The 16,139-nt window shown below is 50.5% G+C and overlaps 1 protein-coding gene across 2 annotated transcripts in view; it reads left to right on the top strand.

Moving 5' to 3' along the window:
- Positions 1 to 15,802, top strand: part of Gab2 (GRB2 associated binding protein 2) — a 188,441-nt gene extending 172,639 nt beyond the window's left edge. For both annotated transcript variants that reach the window (XM_047519264.1, XM_047519265.1), the window contains exons 4-10: positions 4,469 to 5,040; positions 6,785 to 6,879; positions 8,084 to 8,348; positions 9,886 to 9,976; positions 10,217 to 10,319; positions 11,442 to 11,567; positions 12,387 to 15,802. In XM_047519264.1, coding sequence (XP_047375220.1) covers positions 4,469 to 5,040; positions 6,785 to 6,879; positions 8,084 to 8,348; positions 9,886 to 9,976; positions 10,217 to 10,319; positions 11,442 to 11,567; positions 12,387 to 12,530 — 1,396 coding nt within the window. In that variant the 3' untranslated portion in view covers positions 12,531 to 15,802. The remainder of the gene's footprint in view (positions 1 to 4,468; positions 5,041 to 6,784; positions 6,880 to 8,083; positions 8,349 to 9,885; positions 9,977 to 10,216; positions 10,320 to 11,441; positions 11,568 to 12,386) is intronic.
- The last annotated feature ends 337 nt before the right edge of the window (positions 15,803 to 16,139 follow it).

Genomic DNA, 16,139 nt, shown 5'->3' with positions numbered 1-16,139 from the left:
GTGACATCACAAGTGATGTACCTGGCACAGGATCTTGCTTACCTTATGATGCTTCTGCTAGCCTGGTACCCTGAAGGAAAACCCTTCCAGACCCACTTCTCCAGGCCTTAGTCCCAGAGGTCGTGGTAGTAGGCGTCATTTAAGATTTATGTGAAAGTAAGAAAGTAGGGCTTCTGGGGACTGGTTTTGTTTGGGGTAGTGCTAACATGCGGGGCCTCATGCTGTCTACACTGAGCTACACCCCCAGTGATCCTTTCTGATTCTCGCACTAGCGAAGTTTGAGCAGGGCGTCCAAAAACCTGGGGGCTAGAATGTGTTCTCCTGCCATTCGATTATATAACTTTGGGACAGGTTTGTTTCCCTTGTTCAACTCCCCTTACCTGATTATTGAAATAATCGTCAGTCCCCGCAACCTGCATCAGTGTTATCTGCCATCTGTAAATCCCTGTGCCAGTATTCCGGATGTGACCCTTTGCCATCGAGAGCACGTGGTCTGGCAGAAGTGGAAAGGCACTGGCAAAAATAATGAGCCCAAGGCAGAGTGGCTGCAGAAGCACAGAGAGCTGGAGCATAGAGAGGAGGGGATTGCAGCGGAAAGGAGAACTGGGGGTCTGTCATGCCTGTGTGAAATAAGAGGTTTCTTTTGGATTTTGTGTAAGATTTGATGCATCAGGAAACACTCCAGAAACAGGTGAGTCATGCAGGCCCAAGGCTGAAACTTGGACTACGTGGGATGTGTCTGGGGATGGGTGAGTCGTTCTATGAACTAGAAAGGAGGCTGCTAGTGCACAAGGAAGCTGGGACCAAAGTTAGTAGGTTCCAAGGAGGAAAGACTAATCTGCTGGTCCAAAGGGTTTTGGCCAACGTCAGGAAAAGGGGTGGCAAGGAGGGTGGCAGCAGGCTTCCTGCATTCATGTGTCTGCATACACATTCACTTGCTGCTTTGTTCAATGAACAGTATTTACTATGTGACAAAACACTAATCTGGATGCTAAGGAGAAAAAAAAAATTTGTAAAACACAGTTTCTTTCCTCAAGGAAGTCATTGTGATGAAGGAGACAAGTGGCAATGATACAGAATACAGATAACAGTTGGAACCAGCTCCCAGAACAGCCCCCAGTGATTATTGAAGTAAGGAGCCATCTAGACTCAGCAAACAGCACAACAAAGCCCAGAGGCCAGATGAAGCGGGGCCTGCCAGGAACACTGGAGAGTTTGGTTTTAGTGCGTGCTAAAACCAAGGCTGGGGAGGGGAACTAGGGAGAAAAGACTGGAGAAAGGAGTTGGAATACACCTGGGCATTTGAGCGTAGTCCTAAGGCATTGAGATAGTACTGAAGATGTTCGAGGACATTGGGAAAGTAAATGTCATCAGTGAGATACCGTGGATCAGAAAGGTCTTGGGAAGCTGGGAAGAGGGAAGGAAACTAATTACTGGGCCTCTCATTAATCCAGGGGTTGGGGGGAGAACAAGAACAATCTGGGTTCAGGTCCTGATGGGTTAGTAAGAAGTCAAAGTGTGCGTAACTTGGGCCAGGGTTGTGGCTCAGTGGTAGAGCACTTGCCTAGCATGTGTGAGGCACTGAGTTTGACTCTCAGCACTACATATAAATAAATAAAATAAAGGTATCATGTCCACTTACAACAAAAAAATTAAAAAAAAAAAAAAAAAAGTGTGAGTAACTCCTGGTTTCTGGCTTCCCAAGTAGGAGTCCGGAGATTTCAGTAGGAAGATGAGTCCATTCTCGAGTGGTTCAAGGTTACTAGGACACCGGTAATGCTCTCCCACTCCCATTCCCACCTTCACATCCTTCAGAGGCTTCCTATTCCCTGAAGCCCTGGCCTGGTGCCTCCACTGTCAGCCCTTCCTTTTTTGATTTCATTTGGTTTGGTTTGGTTTGGTTTGGTTTGATTTGGTTGGTTGGTTGGTTTGGGTTTTTATGTTTGGTTGGTTGGGTGTTTTGTATTGCTTCGTTTAGTTTGCACTGTGCTAGGGATTGGACCCAGAACTCATGCATGTTAGGCAAGCACTCTACCACTGAGCTATGAGTCCCAATTTTTAATTTTTTTAAAACTTGATAGATACCACTGTGATTTTATTGTGTACAGTGATGTTTTGATGTGCACATTGTTGAATGGTTAAATATAGCTAATTAGCAAGTGCATTACCTCAGCTCTCATTTGTGTTGCAGCTGCATAACATCCAGGCTATTTTTCAAGAATACAGTATGTCATCATTAACTGCAGTCATGATGTGATTATGTATCCTTTAACCGACATCCCCCCACCCAGCCGCTGGTAACTACCACACTCTGTGAAATCACCTCAGATCCCACAGGAGTGAGATCATGCCGTGTCTGTCTCTCTCAGTCTTACCTTTTAACAGGCTCCCTCCAGCCTGCGCAGCTCAGAGCCTTGCCAGATTGTGTTGGCCATCTTTGTGCCTCCAACTGGAGCACCTTTTCCTTCTCCTGCTGTCCCTGGTTCCAGACTCACTCAGATGTCAACCTTCCCTACCATTCTCTACCACCACCACTACGGAAGGCCAGCATAAATCTGTCAGCAGACCTGTACCCACTCCCGTGCAATTGTAATGATTTTCAGGTGTGTCACCTTCCCCACTACTGTGACACACACACCCCACCATCCCCAAAGAGCAGGTGGCATCTCTGTACTCTTTGTACCTGGCCCAGACATAAAGTAGGACGTCTGTAAATGTTTATCAAATGAACACCTCTAAATGGGGGCATCCAACAGAGTTGGAAATCTCAAAAGACAAAAAGTATCAAAGATAAATGTCAACAGCATGAACACTTTATATTTACCTGGGGCCCCCGTCCTCTTGCCCAAGCACTTCGTTGTGTAAGGACTAGATGTTCAGTCATCTAGGCCCATGGTTGGCTTGGTTGTGTGTGGAGTAAGCTAGAAGGCGAGAAGGAACACAGAGGCCTAGGGCAGAGGGGAGGTGAAATGCAACTCCCAGCCAAAGGAAGCCTGGCCTACACACCTGCTGGCTCCTTCCTCTTGCCAACTGTTCAGGCCCTAATCTCTATCACCACCTGGTGGCCGCACCTATGAATAGCAAACTCCCGGAGCTGTAGGCAGCAGATCCGTGGATTGGCCTCACAGGGTTCTGACACCACCTCCTGGGAACTGCGGCAGATCTGAATAGCTATGAGTCGCCTTGTTCCGAGATGCTCCAAGAACTCGTTATCACATTCTTAAAGACACATCTGGCCTTCAAAGGGCTAAGGATCACTCCTGTAAAGGAGTCATTCACCTCCCATCCCTCAAAGGAAGTTTTCTGAAGAATCATAATAAAAAAGAAGCAGACCTGGATCCCTACTGCTCGGAATCTCATCCTCCAGTTTCCTGAAGGACTTTCACAGAACATAGAATCCAGTTTGGAAACCATTCTTGTGAAGCCAAAGGCTTACAGAGTCTCAGACCCAGAAGATCCCTTAGAAATCACTGAGACCTACGAGGTCACACCAGGGAGGGATGTGGTGACACTCACAGAGCAGATAGGTACAGTACCAGAACCTGACGCAAACAGCCCTCTTTACCGAGCTTCACTTTATTGCTTGCCTTATTTCCCACAACTGAAAATTTTAAAATTTTATTTGTGTGCTTTTTATGTGGTGCTAAGGATTGAACCCAGTGCCTCACACACGCAAGGCAAGCATTCTGCCACTGAGCCACAGCCACAGCCCCATAACTGAATTTTTTTTTTTTTTTTTTTTTTTTTTTTTTGGCTGTACTGCAGATTGAACCCAGGGCTTTCGTGCTTATAAGGCAAGCACTCTACCACCTGAGCGATATCTCAGCCCTTGAAATTTTTAAAAAAGAAACTTTTGTATCTAAATGTTCCCAAGAAATCACTTTTCCTATATATTCTTAGACTTTTAGAACAAACCATAATACGTAGTAGAAAATAAATTTATTACTTGCATTTAAATAAGTTCTTTATACATAACTTACATCAATAACCATAAGCTGGTTTATTTCATGAGGAAAAAGCAGACTCATTAAATGACTTGTGCCAATGTAAAGATCCTTTCCATTGTTTCACAGATGTGTACATTCTGTGGTGCTCAAAACATGGACCAGGTATTCATGTGACTGACTTGTTATGCCTGTTTCAGGGGGTGCATAACCCATTTGGAGCCGGGAGGGATGGGGGAATGTTGACTGAATATCTGTATACTGGGTGTACTGGAGTCTATTGCAAACAACCTTCAGAGCGTGTTTTTGATCAACATTTTGCAGATGCCTAAACTGGAGTTCCAAGAAGAAAGTGCCTTGCTCCAGGTCACACAGCTAGCACATGGTAGATCCTAGGTGAACCTTGAGTCTGCCTGACTCCCCCACCTGTGTGTTCCGTACCAGCTGGCTGCCTGGGGCTCGGATGGCCCAGCTTCTCCCAAGACCTCCTCTCAACCCCAACCCTTCCCTCCTTTCTCTTTCAGGAGCGCCAGTTTCTCTCAGGGCACCAGACAAAAGAGCGACACAGCAGTACAAAAACTGGCCCAGGGCAACGGACACTGTGTTAACGGGGTCAGCGGTCAAGTCCATGGCTTCTATAGCCTTCCCAAGCCAAGCCGGCACAATACAGAATTCAGAGACAGTACCTATGACCTTCCCCGGAGCCTGGCCTCCCATGGCCACACCAAGGGCAGCCTCACAGGGTCAGAGACAGATAACGAGGATGTGTACACCTTCAAGATGCCCAGCAACACCCTGTGCCGGGAGTTTGGGGACCTCCTGGTGGACAATATGGATGTTCCAACCACTCCACTCTCCGCCTACCAGATCCCCAGGACATTCACATTGGATAAGAACCACAATGCCATGGCAGTGGCCGCTCCTGGAGACTCAGCCATCGCCCCCCCACCCCGGCCCCCCAAGCCAAGTCAGGCAGAAACACCTCGATGGGGCAGCCCTCAGCAGAGGCCTCCAGTCAGTGAAAGTAGATCTGTCGCTGCCACCATCCCCAGGCGCAATACCCTCCCTGCGATGGACAACAGCAGACTACATCGAGGTCAGTGTGGCCCTGACTGGGAGCCAGAGGGAGAGTGGGGTAGCTCAAGGGTTCCCAGTGCTTTTCTAGCCCTTGGTCATCCATAAACAAGGGCCACCCAGGTCACTGATCCTCACAAGTATCTTCTGTCCTACCCCTTTATCTGCTGGCCTTCCAGACATGAGTGAGTGGCAAAAGGGTAGCAGATCCTCCTCTGAGAAGTTACTAGTCTACTAAGGGTACAAGCCATTCTTGGGCAACCACAATATGATGTATTATGGTTTTGGAAATCCAAATCATAGTGTTTTATTCACTGAAAAATCAAAGATTTTAACAAAGAAGTTCAGAAAGCTCGTCCAAACTTTGAGCCAAACCTAATGAAGACTGACAGACTAATAAAACAAAATGACATCTTCAGACTATTTTGTAAGCCACACCAGAAGCCCTTTGGTTAAAGCCTGAACTTCTATTTGAAGTACCTCAATTTTATTGTCATTTGTTTACTGAGTGTATTCCAACTCTGCATGTAACTTTCTCTGATTAACACACACACACACAAAAGAACAATATTGAGTCCTCTCAGTTTATGTCTTGCTTTACAATTTGCAAGGCCTTTCCTTGGCCATCCTGTCCTGTAGGCCCTGCAGAGTTCGGCAGGACAGAGCTCCATTGTCTCCTCGCACACAAGGCCAGTGGAAGTTAAGACTTATTCAGGTTGCGGTGTCATCAAGGGCAGAGCTGAGCCGCTGAGCCGGGTCCTGGTTCCTTTAGAACTCTTTGTAGTCATTCCGTCAGTCAATAGTTTGAGCAGTCACCCTGTGCTTTGGAACTGAGTGTAGACATAAAATATGTCCCTGCCCTTGAGAACTCACATCTGGCTGGGAAAAGAAAACCAACGTGTACAGATCAGTGCAAGGATTGTTACTGTACTGTTCACAGAGGTGGTATCTGGGGTGAGTGGGACAGGTGGTAAGTGATGGAGGAGTCTAAGGAGAGGTGAGGGCAGAAGTCAAAGAGGGACACTCTGCACATGTCAACATGGAGCTAGAACCAGAGGCCTGGGAGGAACAGAGTGTGTTAGAAATAGTACCGTATTGTGCTGATTTTAAGACCTTACAGTGACATAGCCATTTCAATGGTTATAGCAGCTCAATTCACAAGAGGAAGCTATGGAACCAATCTATGTGCCCTTCAACAGATGAATAGATAAAGAAAATGTGGTATATATACCAATATATATAAAAAAGAATGGCTTTCTGACTTTTGCCAGTAAATGGATGGATCTGGAGACTTCCATGCTAAGTGAAATAAGCCAATCCCCAAAATCCAAAGAGTGAATGTTCTCTCTAATATACAGATGCTAACACATGATGGGAAGGGTCGGGGGGAATAGAAGTTCAGTGGATTAGACAAAGTGGAATAAAAGGAAGGTAGCAGGTATGGGAAGAGGAAAGATAGGAGAATGAATTGGACGTAACTTTCTTGTGTTCATATGTGAATACACGAACAGTGAAACTCCACATCATATACAACCACAAGATGGGATCCTAATTAGAATAAGTTAAACTCCATGTATGTACAATACATCAAAGTTCACTGCACTGTCACTATCTAAAAACAACAACAACAATAAAGTAACACAGTAACACTGGACTAAGAACAGTACCTCCAGAAGTATCAGGAAACTGAGCCACCCTGGAGCGGGAGAGGGAAGAGTCAGTGCATGGATCAGCAAGAGTACTTATGATCTTCCTTCCCGTCGCAGCTTCTTCCTGTGAGACCTACGAGTACCCGCCACGCGGTGGAGAGAGTGCAGGCCGGTCTGCCGAGTCCATGAGCGAGGGAGTCAGTTCTTTCCTGGTGAGTGGGGTTTGACCAGGGCTCCTCGGGGCACTAGGGTAAGGAAGAGGTCCCATGGAACCAAAAGCATAACTCCAAAGGAGTGGTGACCTCTCCTTCTTAGGACCCTGCCTGGGTTCTTGCCTCAGTTCAGAACCTTAAGTTGAGCTTTTAGACAAGTAAAATATAGGCGCCCTTGTTTGGAGGAAGTTTGTGTCCAGGTAGACTGGATCACAAGACTCACCGCCCCGTGGGTCAGCGGAGGGGGTCTAGAATACAGCAGACCCAGGCTCCCGGGTGGCGGGTCTTCTACACAGCAGCCTTAGCCACCAGTCTCAAACGACATACGGGCATTGAGAAGTGAGCAGGATCCATGAGTCAGGCCAGCTGGAAAAATTATAACCCGAGCTCAGGGTCCCAGCTGCCCTCTAGGAGGGACTGATCACAGTTGTCTGAGGTGCAGGCAAGTAGACCAGGGCCTGATTTCCAGCCAGTGAAAGCTAGGTAAGCTCGGCTCTGGCAGCTCGGCCGTGTGACAGGCGGACAGTGTATGAATGGAAGCACAGCAGCAGCCCGGCCGCTGCACTGCGCAGGGTTGGGGCGGCTCTGCTTGATCCTGGTGGTCACTCAGGTACCTGGGATAAGCCCCCAGCTGGCCCCAGACCTCGGCTCCCAGGGCCAAGACTCCTCACATGCTCTTGCCAGGATCAGGGTCTAGAGACTGACCCCCCTCCAAGTGGTCCTGAACCAAACCTATGCAGTTCACAGCCCGTAGTGCCCCCTGCCTTGACCAGGCATCCAGAAATCTTGAGTGGACCCAGCCATCAGGAATATTTTATGGGGCTGGGGTTGTGGCTGGGTGGTAGCGTGTTTGCCTGGCATGTGTGAGGCACTGGGTTGGATCCTCAGCACCGCATAAAAATAAATAAATAAAAATAAAGGCATTGTGTCCATCTATAACTAAATTTTTTTAAAAAAATATTTTGTGCTTTAAATTTATCATAAATTGTAGGTGGGTCCCAAAAGGTAGTGACACCTAGAAGGGGCTCATCGGACAGCATTTCTTCCTGTTTCCCACTCTGTTCTTAGTTGATCTTGCTAAGATCTTCCTTGTAGCCTCAGCGTGGAGCAGATCACTGGGATAGCTGGCCTTGTATACAGTTCTCACCTTTGTGCTTCTTTGTGCTAATGACAGCTCTCTCTCTCCCCCTCTTCCTCTCTTTAGCCAGGGAAAACGCTCGTGGGTCGGTCAGACAGTGCCAGTTCAGAAGATAACTATGTGCCCATGAACCCGGGTTCTTCTACCCTGCTAACCATGGAGCGGGCAGGTGATAATTCCCAGAGCGTCTACATCCCCATGAGCCCAGGGCCCCATCCCTTTGACCCGCTTGGCTACCCATCCACAGCCCTTCCTATGCACAGAGGCCCCAGCCGAGGAAGTGAGATCCAGCCGCCTCCTGTCAACCGCAACCTCAAGCCTGACCGGAAGGGTAAGCACTGTCCCCTGCCCCATTCTCTGAACACCTAGGGACCACTTCCATTTGCTCAGGAATATGTTAGTTTTTTGTCACTGTGACCAATATGGCTGACAAGGACAGCTTAGAGGAGGAAAGATTTATTTTGGATCATGGTTTCAGTCCATTGTCAGCAACTCCATTGCTCTGGGCTGAGGTGAGGCAGATCATTGTGGAGGAAGAGTGTGGCAAAGGAAAGCTGCTCAGCTCACGGAGCTGGGAAGCAGAGCGAGAGAGGAAGGAGCTGGGGAGGAGATAGACTCTTCCTGCCCAGCAGGCTCCACCTCCCAGTAGGCCATTCAGCTTTCAGTGGGTTGATCCATTTGATGGATGTGCTCAGAGCCCTCATGATCCAGTCATTGCCTGAAAGCCCTAGCTCTGAGCCTTGCTGCATTGGGGACCTCATGGTGAGATTTCAGGGAACCATGACAAGATAGATACTGGACTTGGATAGATAAATGCCTTGAACCTCAGTTTTCTTACCTGTAAAATGGGGATGGTGATTCTTACCTCCCACATTTATTTGGAAGGATAACACTAGGTCAGTGCATCTGGTCCTGGAAAGTGTACAGTAGTTCTATCTGTGACGCTGCCTGACAGCCAGGAAGAGGTGCTAAGAGTTCGAGTTCCAGGTCACCCACTGCCACTCTGCCAGCTTTGGCTCACTGCAGACATAGGGTCCTGTAGAACTGAAATCCCCAGGTCCTTTTGGCATTAACCTTCCTCCACTGTGGTTTACACAGCACAGTTCAAAATCAGCAGGCCGTAGTTGTAGTGGCCATCTTCATTTCAAATAGTTTGTTTTACCATGTGTCCCATTTTGGATTCTGAAAATCCAATTACCACAGATACAGTAGGAAGGATATATAATTTGGAGTCTAGAGATATGATTTCAACATGGACAAAGATTATACTGTCAGCCCTCTGTATCCACAGGTTCTGTATCTGCAGATTCAATCACTGCAGATCAAAAATACTTGAAAAAAATCTGTGCTATGTGCATATTTTTGTCATTATTCCCTAAGCAATATAACATTGTATTAGGTATCACAAATAATGTAGAGATGATTTAAAGTGTATGGGAGGAGGGGCACAGAGGTTATAAGCAATACTATGCCTCTTTGTTGTTGCTGCTGTGCTGGGGATTGAACCCAGGGCCTGGCACGTGCTAGGCAAACACTCTCCCACTGAGCCTCATCCTCGGCCCCTTTTTCATTATGAGACAGAACCTCACTAAATTGCCAAGACTGTTCTCAAACTTGTGACTCTCTTGCCTTGGCCTCAAAATTAACTGGTATTGCAGGTGTGTACCATCACATCTGGCTCTGACATTTTATGTAAGGGACTTGAGCGTGCAGATTTTGATATCCAGAGGGATCCTTTGCAGATCCCAAAGGAGGCCTGTCTAGCCCTGCCGAGCCTCAGATCCCCTGCTTGTGAGGCTTTGGTAACTGCCTCCATGTTTCAGTGTATCCCCTGTGACTGACTCCTGTGCTCTCTGTTCCTGCTGCAGCAAAGCCAACACCTCTTGACCTGAGAAACAATGCTGTCATTGATGAGCTCCCCTTCAAGTCTCCTGTCACCAAGTCTTGGTCCAGGGCCAAGTGAGTTTCTGTGGAGCGAGATCTGAGGGTGGGGCATTCGAGAGGAGCAGAATGGTCCTTGTCCTGGGGGTGCAGGGTAGTTAGTTTCTACTGCTGTCATCAGCTTGTCATGGCACTTGGTCCTCATCTGTAAAGGGGGAGTATTATTATGCATTATCAAGCTCACAACGGGAAACTGTGGCGGCCCAGGTCTGGGTGTGAGCGGGCCAAGGGACTCACTCTGCCTTCTTCCCACAACAGCCACACCTTCAACTCCAGCTCCTCCCAGTACTGCCGCCCCATCTCCACACAGAGTATCACCAGCACGGACTCAGGAGACAGCGAAGAAAACTACGTCCCTATGGTAAGTCCCTGGGGTTGGCTGGATGTGCCTTCCGGAATCCTCCAGGACCTTCCGCTCAGTTCACCACTTCCCCTCTCAGCCCAGGGCCTCTCTGCACTGTTGGTGGCCTTCTGCTGCTGACCCTTCTTGAGCACATGGGCAGGGAGCCGCATGAGTCGTCAGCTGTAGGAAACACATGGTCCCTGCCAAGTAGATTGTCTTAAAGAGCAGAAGCAGCCTGCCTCTCTCTTGACTGACACAGGAGGCATGGTCAGTACTTTTGGAAAGGAAGTGCTGGAGATATCTGCTCAGTGTCAGGGAGACACACCTGCACGTACTCCCTGGGGTAACCGCTGTAGTCAGGTGTGGACACAGGCAGCACATGATGCGATCCCTCCCCAAAGTTTCCATTGGAAGGGCATCGCTGCCCAGCACCTGCTCATGCTGCAAAGACCTTGAAAGAACAGTTCAACTAACCGTTAAGCAGCCAAAATCCAGAACCCAGGACTGTCACCTTACTCATTAGAATCAGACTTGGGGACAGTCCTCGACATGAAGATGCTTTCCCACAGCAATAGCCTGGCTCATGACAGGACCCAAGAGCCTGTCACCTGGAGAACCGTGAGGGTACAGGGCCTTTGTACATCTGGAGACGAGGCACCTGTTTGGTCTAAGCAGCTGGGGGGCAGCTGCCTGGGAACCTGCTCTAGGCCATGGGCAGGCAGTACAGAGGGGCCCTCGAGGGGCCACAGAAGGAAACAGGCTTGCTCTTAGGGACGATGAGCTAAAGCTGGGTCTTAAGAGAGACCAGGCAAGATTTGGCTTAAGGCCCTAAGAGGGAGGCCATGTCCAGGTTTGGAAGTAGGACAACAGCCCGCGTTCCATCATAGCCCAGCCACACAACCATGAGCAAGTCTCTGCTTCTCCCAACCATGGTTTTACCTTTGCTTTAAACATGAACAGTGATAATGTCTACTGCACAGGATTGTTGTGAGGACATAGAGGAGGAGTATGAAGTCCCTGGCACAGTGTGTGGCTCCAAGCAGGACACTGTGCATGAGGAACGTACCCAGAGCTGTGTTCTCCTGGGTGGTGAGGTCACCTGTTTCCTAGACTCACTCAGTCTTGTCTTCCTTGTGTTAGCAAAACCCAGTGTCTGCATCTCCTGTTCCCAGTGGCACCAACAGTCCAGCCCCGAAGAAGAGTACTGGCAGCGTCGATTACCTGGCCCTGGACTTCCAGCCGGGCTCCCCAAGCCCCCACCGCAAGGTGCCTGGGGTGGAGGGGGGTCAGTGAGCTGCCAGGGCCCCAGGCAGAGGTCATGGAGGCCAGCACGGCTCAGCCTCTCTCCATAGACAGCTCGCAGGACTCGGCTGTCTTAGGTGGGGGTCTCTGAGGCTCCTGTTCTTTCTCGGAGCACAGGTCCCCTCAGACCATAGAATACCAGTCAGCCCATCCCTGTGCAGCAGACAGAGGTGAATGATTGTACGCACGGACCTGTGAATCAGTGACAGATTGGAGACACGGAGCCTGCCTCCGGTCCCAAGCTCTTCTTTGTGAATTCATTGTCTGAATGGGACCCAGAACCCTACTAGTGCTAAAGTGAAAGGACTTCCAGGCCTAGGAAAACCTCCCAGGAAGCACCCAGCCACCCTGTCTAGACAGCTGGTTGGGGGATCCACCTTAGGGCAGGATCCCTCATGGGTCCTTGTGGGGGGGGGCACACCTAAAGCCCTAGAGCTGGGGTTTACTGGGACTCAACAGCTTCTCCCTGAAAGAATGGCCGGAGGGAAGTGGAGGGCAGAGATGAAGACCTGGGCCCTTTAATCAAGGCCAAGAGAAGCCCTGGGTCCTCCTAAGGCTTGGTGGGAAGTAAGGGCTGGCGGGTGGTTGTGTCTGACAGGAAGATGATCTGCAAGGACGTGCGACTGTAGAGCACACACTGAGAAAGATGGCAGTTCTAGAGTCTGGTCCAAGTGGCACAGAGGCCATCTCCCTGCCCCTTCCCTCCTCTTGACACAGCTTGGGAAGACCCCACTCTCCCCACCTTACAGGTGACTTACAGTCACTCCCACTCTGTCCCCTCAGCCATCCACGTCATCTGTCACATCAGACGAGAAGGTGGACTATGTCCAGGTGGATAAGGAGAAGACCCAAGCTCTGCAGAACACCATGCAGGAGTGGACAGATGTGCGCCAGTCCTCAGAGCCTTCCAAGGGCGCCAAGCTGTGACGTGGGGCCACCAAGCCAGAGAGAGGCCAGGAGGCAGGAGCCCAGCTGGCTCCTCTCCATCTCCTTCCTCTCTCAGCTCCCTCCCTGCCCCTCCACTTTGCCACTCTTGGCCTTCAAAGCACTTGACATCAGGGACCCTGACCCTTCCCTGGAAGGTGAGGCCCTGAGGGTACTTCCTCTGCCCACCTGGGGCCCACCTGTGACTTATCAATACTGGCTGTGCCTCCACCCACCTTAGTTAGGAGCTATTGCCAAAAAACCTCCTCCTGGCCTGGAGACCTGACTGTCCACTGAACGCTGGAGGGAGGGCGGGGACTCTGAGCCAGGCTTACCACCTCACGTTCAGCCACAGCCCTCCACCCTCTGTCCTCCTCCTCTGGGCTACCTCTCCTTCAGTCCCAGAAGAGGACAACCCAGGGAGCCGAGGACCAGCAGACCAAAGTGGACGTGGACTTTCTCATTCCTGTTTTTCTCAACAGGCAAGAGGCAAGGCTGCCAAAAGATGAAATTAGTTGAGATGAAGGTCAGAGGTAATCTTAAGGGACAAAGGAACTCTGTCCCCAGAAAGAAGGGCAGTTCATACCTGCCGGGGTCCCCAGTTTCAGGCCAAAGCCACACAGAGCTAGTACTTGGGAGTGGGAGATGCTGAAGGCTAAAAGACAGAAGGAAGGGAACCCTGGGAATGATGGGCAACCAGAACACCAAGAACAGGGCCTGGAGTGGCAAGGACACTGTGCACTCGGGCCCCAGACCTCTGGTGTCACAGGGCACTCTGGGACAGAGAGCAGTCCTTCCGGAGCACCCTGCAGAAGGAGGCCTGGACTGAGCTGGCAACTCGGGGTGTGGGAGCGCCAGCATGGTAAGGGGGTGAGGGAGGGAATGCAGTGGAGGTGGAGGTGATGCAAGGGTCAAGGGGAACCCTGGGGCAAGGGCGTGCCAGGCATGGGGCAGCGCAGGGACACTGCAGAGGGGATGGTGCAGCAAGTAAGTTTCTGTGGACTGGGAGGGTGCAGAGGGAGCCTGGTGATCGGGAGGCAGGGCGTGAGCCACGCAGCAAGTGAGGAAGCACAGCCCGGGGCCTGGTGAAGAGCCCAGGGCAGCTTGTGGGTCTTCAGGATGGGACGAAGTGAAGGAGTGACACCTTGTACAAGGGCATTCCTAGGACCGAGGATGGTGGGTAAAGTAGGGAAGAGTCTAAATTTCTTATGTTGAAAGTTATTGACCAGATTTTCAAGTTTCAGAGGCAACAGGACAGACCAGTCATTTCATTGTGCCCCAGGGTGAGCAGCCCTTCTTCCTCCACAAGTATGACTCCCCACCACGCTTGGTGCAGGCGGCCCCCACTCAGCCCTGCGCTCCCAGGAGCACGCACACCTCACCAGGCCGACGGCCTGGCGCCTCTCCAGGAAGTCCCAGCCTGGGAGCGGTCCTTGCCTCAACAGTAGCCTGCTCCTGGTGTTAGCTGAACGCAGCTCCAGGATCATTTAGGTCACTGAACGTGAGAAGGTCCCATGAAAAAGGACAAGGACACAAGATAGACGCTGGTGAAGTGCTAAGGAAATGAAGACACTTCTCAAGGGGCTGAGGCAGAGTGGGGAGCAGGTGCAGCCAGAGAAGGCGATTCTAGGAAGATGAGCCTCTGAGCAGCGGAAGGAAAAGGAACGAAGGGCCTAGGTCCGTCCAGTGGAGGGAGCAGGAGGGAGAGGCTCGGAAAACCTTTCGCTCTGAGGGCAAAAGCAGCTGGAGGGTGGGCACAGACCTCGGAAGTGCCGAGGCCATACCTCAGTGTCCCCACGGTTAAATGGTGGCTGTGGCTACCCCAGGCAGGGTTTGCAGGGTGCTGGTTCACTCTGCGCACCCCGACTGTCCCTGTAAGGCTCTCTACAGGGGTCCCACATGGCTGAGGCTTTAATTGGTGCTGCCCTGTTGACACAGGGTGCCATAAAACTGTCATGTTCTGAATGTGCCATGAAGTGAATGAAACTGGTTGGTCCTCAGACAGGTGTCGATGCCAGTCAGTCGTATAGAGGGTTCCCTGCTCTTCGTTTCTGTGACCACCCAAACCCTCAGGATGCAAGAATGGGTGAAGAAAGGACCAGAGGAGAGGAGCCTGTGGAGAGCAGAGCTCTGTCTCTCAAGCCCCAAACCACCAGGCGCATCTAACACACACCCATTGCCCACCCCCCAAAAGAGGAAGCCAACTCGGTTTAAAAAAAAACAGGTCTTTTGGCCTACGCACAGGTCAAAGTTCACCTCCTGGTGAGACCCCAAAACAGGGACACCTCTCACCTAACAGCCCACACAAGGACTGGTCTTGCCCAGGGCTCTCCACAGGAGCCGCCATCACCCACCTCCAGCTTCGTACCTACGAGGTCGTCATACCTGCAAGGGTCAAGAAAGGTCAAGTGGGAACAAAGGAAAGGGACTGTCCACGAGAAGGGAGGCTGGGTCAGGGGGTCCCAGAGCCGCCGAGCTGTGGAAGAGGCTTGGAGGGGAGCTCTCTCCAGGGTCTGGCTTGGCACCCAGAGCATCAGCCAGTTAACTCAGTCCCCTCCCTAGCTTGATCTTGGTGACTTCTGCATTTCACATCATTGACCCAAGCCCATTCTCAGAACAGAAGCACAACCAAGTTTTCAGAGCCCAGGCTCCGTTCTGCTTCTCCCTGCCGCAGAGCTCTAGGCGCGGCCCCAAGCTGTCCCCCCACCCCCACCCCTTTGACAGAGCTCTGGAGGAACGCAGGGGAGTTAGCTCTTCCTTCTGGGCCCTCAGCTGCAAAAGTGTGGGGACTGAGGCTGTCCCCATGGGGCCATCTTTTTGGGACTTGCCAAGTTCTGTGGGACCAGCAGGCTCCCTGAAGGGACTGCTGGAGGCGATGCTGTTCTGTGGTGTCTGGTGGTGCGTGTTCTTGTGTAATTTGTTGACTACTTGTATCTTGAATCTTAGAATCATTTCGCACAGAATTGTCACTATTTGTTGGGAAGAAAAACTGGGCCAGAAGCAGTCCAGTCTTCTTGTCTTGTTACCATTTAAAATTGACATTTAATTTTTCAAATCACTGTTGGTGCCTAATCATTTAAGTTATTAATTTATTCTGTTTTCTTTTTTAAAAATTTGTAACACGTATTTATCTTGTGAGCAGGTCTGGGGGTGGGGTGGGAAACATGTTCATTTGGGCTGTGTTTTTGCTGTGGTGACACATGGTACAGGCCTGGAGCTTGCAGGTCCCTTTTTACTGTGGTATTGGAGCAGGACAACAATAAAGTCCTTTAGAAATGCAACCCAGAGAGGGCTGCTTGACTCTGCTTGTCTGAGGGGTTGGGGAGAACCATACTCAAATCCAGCTTGAGGTGAGCAGTGACACAGCTGCCACGCCTAGGCACGAACACACCTTCCCCAAAAGAGTTTCAGTCACATGCAGTGGTACACTACCTGAAATCCCAACAACTCAGGAGGCTGAAACAGGAGGATTCCAAACTGGAGGCCAGCCTCAGCAACATGGCAAGACCCTGACTCAAAAGATGTAGCTGAATGGTGGAACACCCCTAGGTTCAATCCCCGAGGGAAAAATGTTTCAGAATCATTTCTTGAATGATCCCAGGAAGGCCTATG

The sequence above is a fragment of the Sciurus carolinensis genome, chromosome 11 (assembly GCF_902686445.1).
Source record: "Sciurus carolinensis chromosome 11, mSciCar1.2, whole genome shotgun sequence".
Classification (NCBI taxonomy): domain Eukaryota; kingdom Metazoa; phylum Chordata; class Mammalia; order Rodentia; family Sciuridae; genus Sciurus; species Sciurus carolinensis.
The sequence above is the reverse complement of the archived record's forward strand: the minus strand, read 5'-3'. Positions and strand labels throughout refer to the sequence as shown.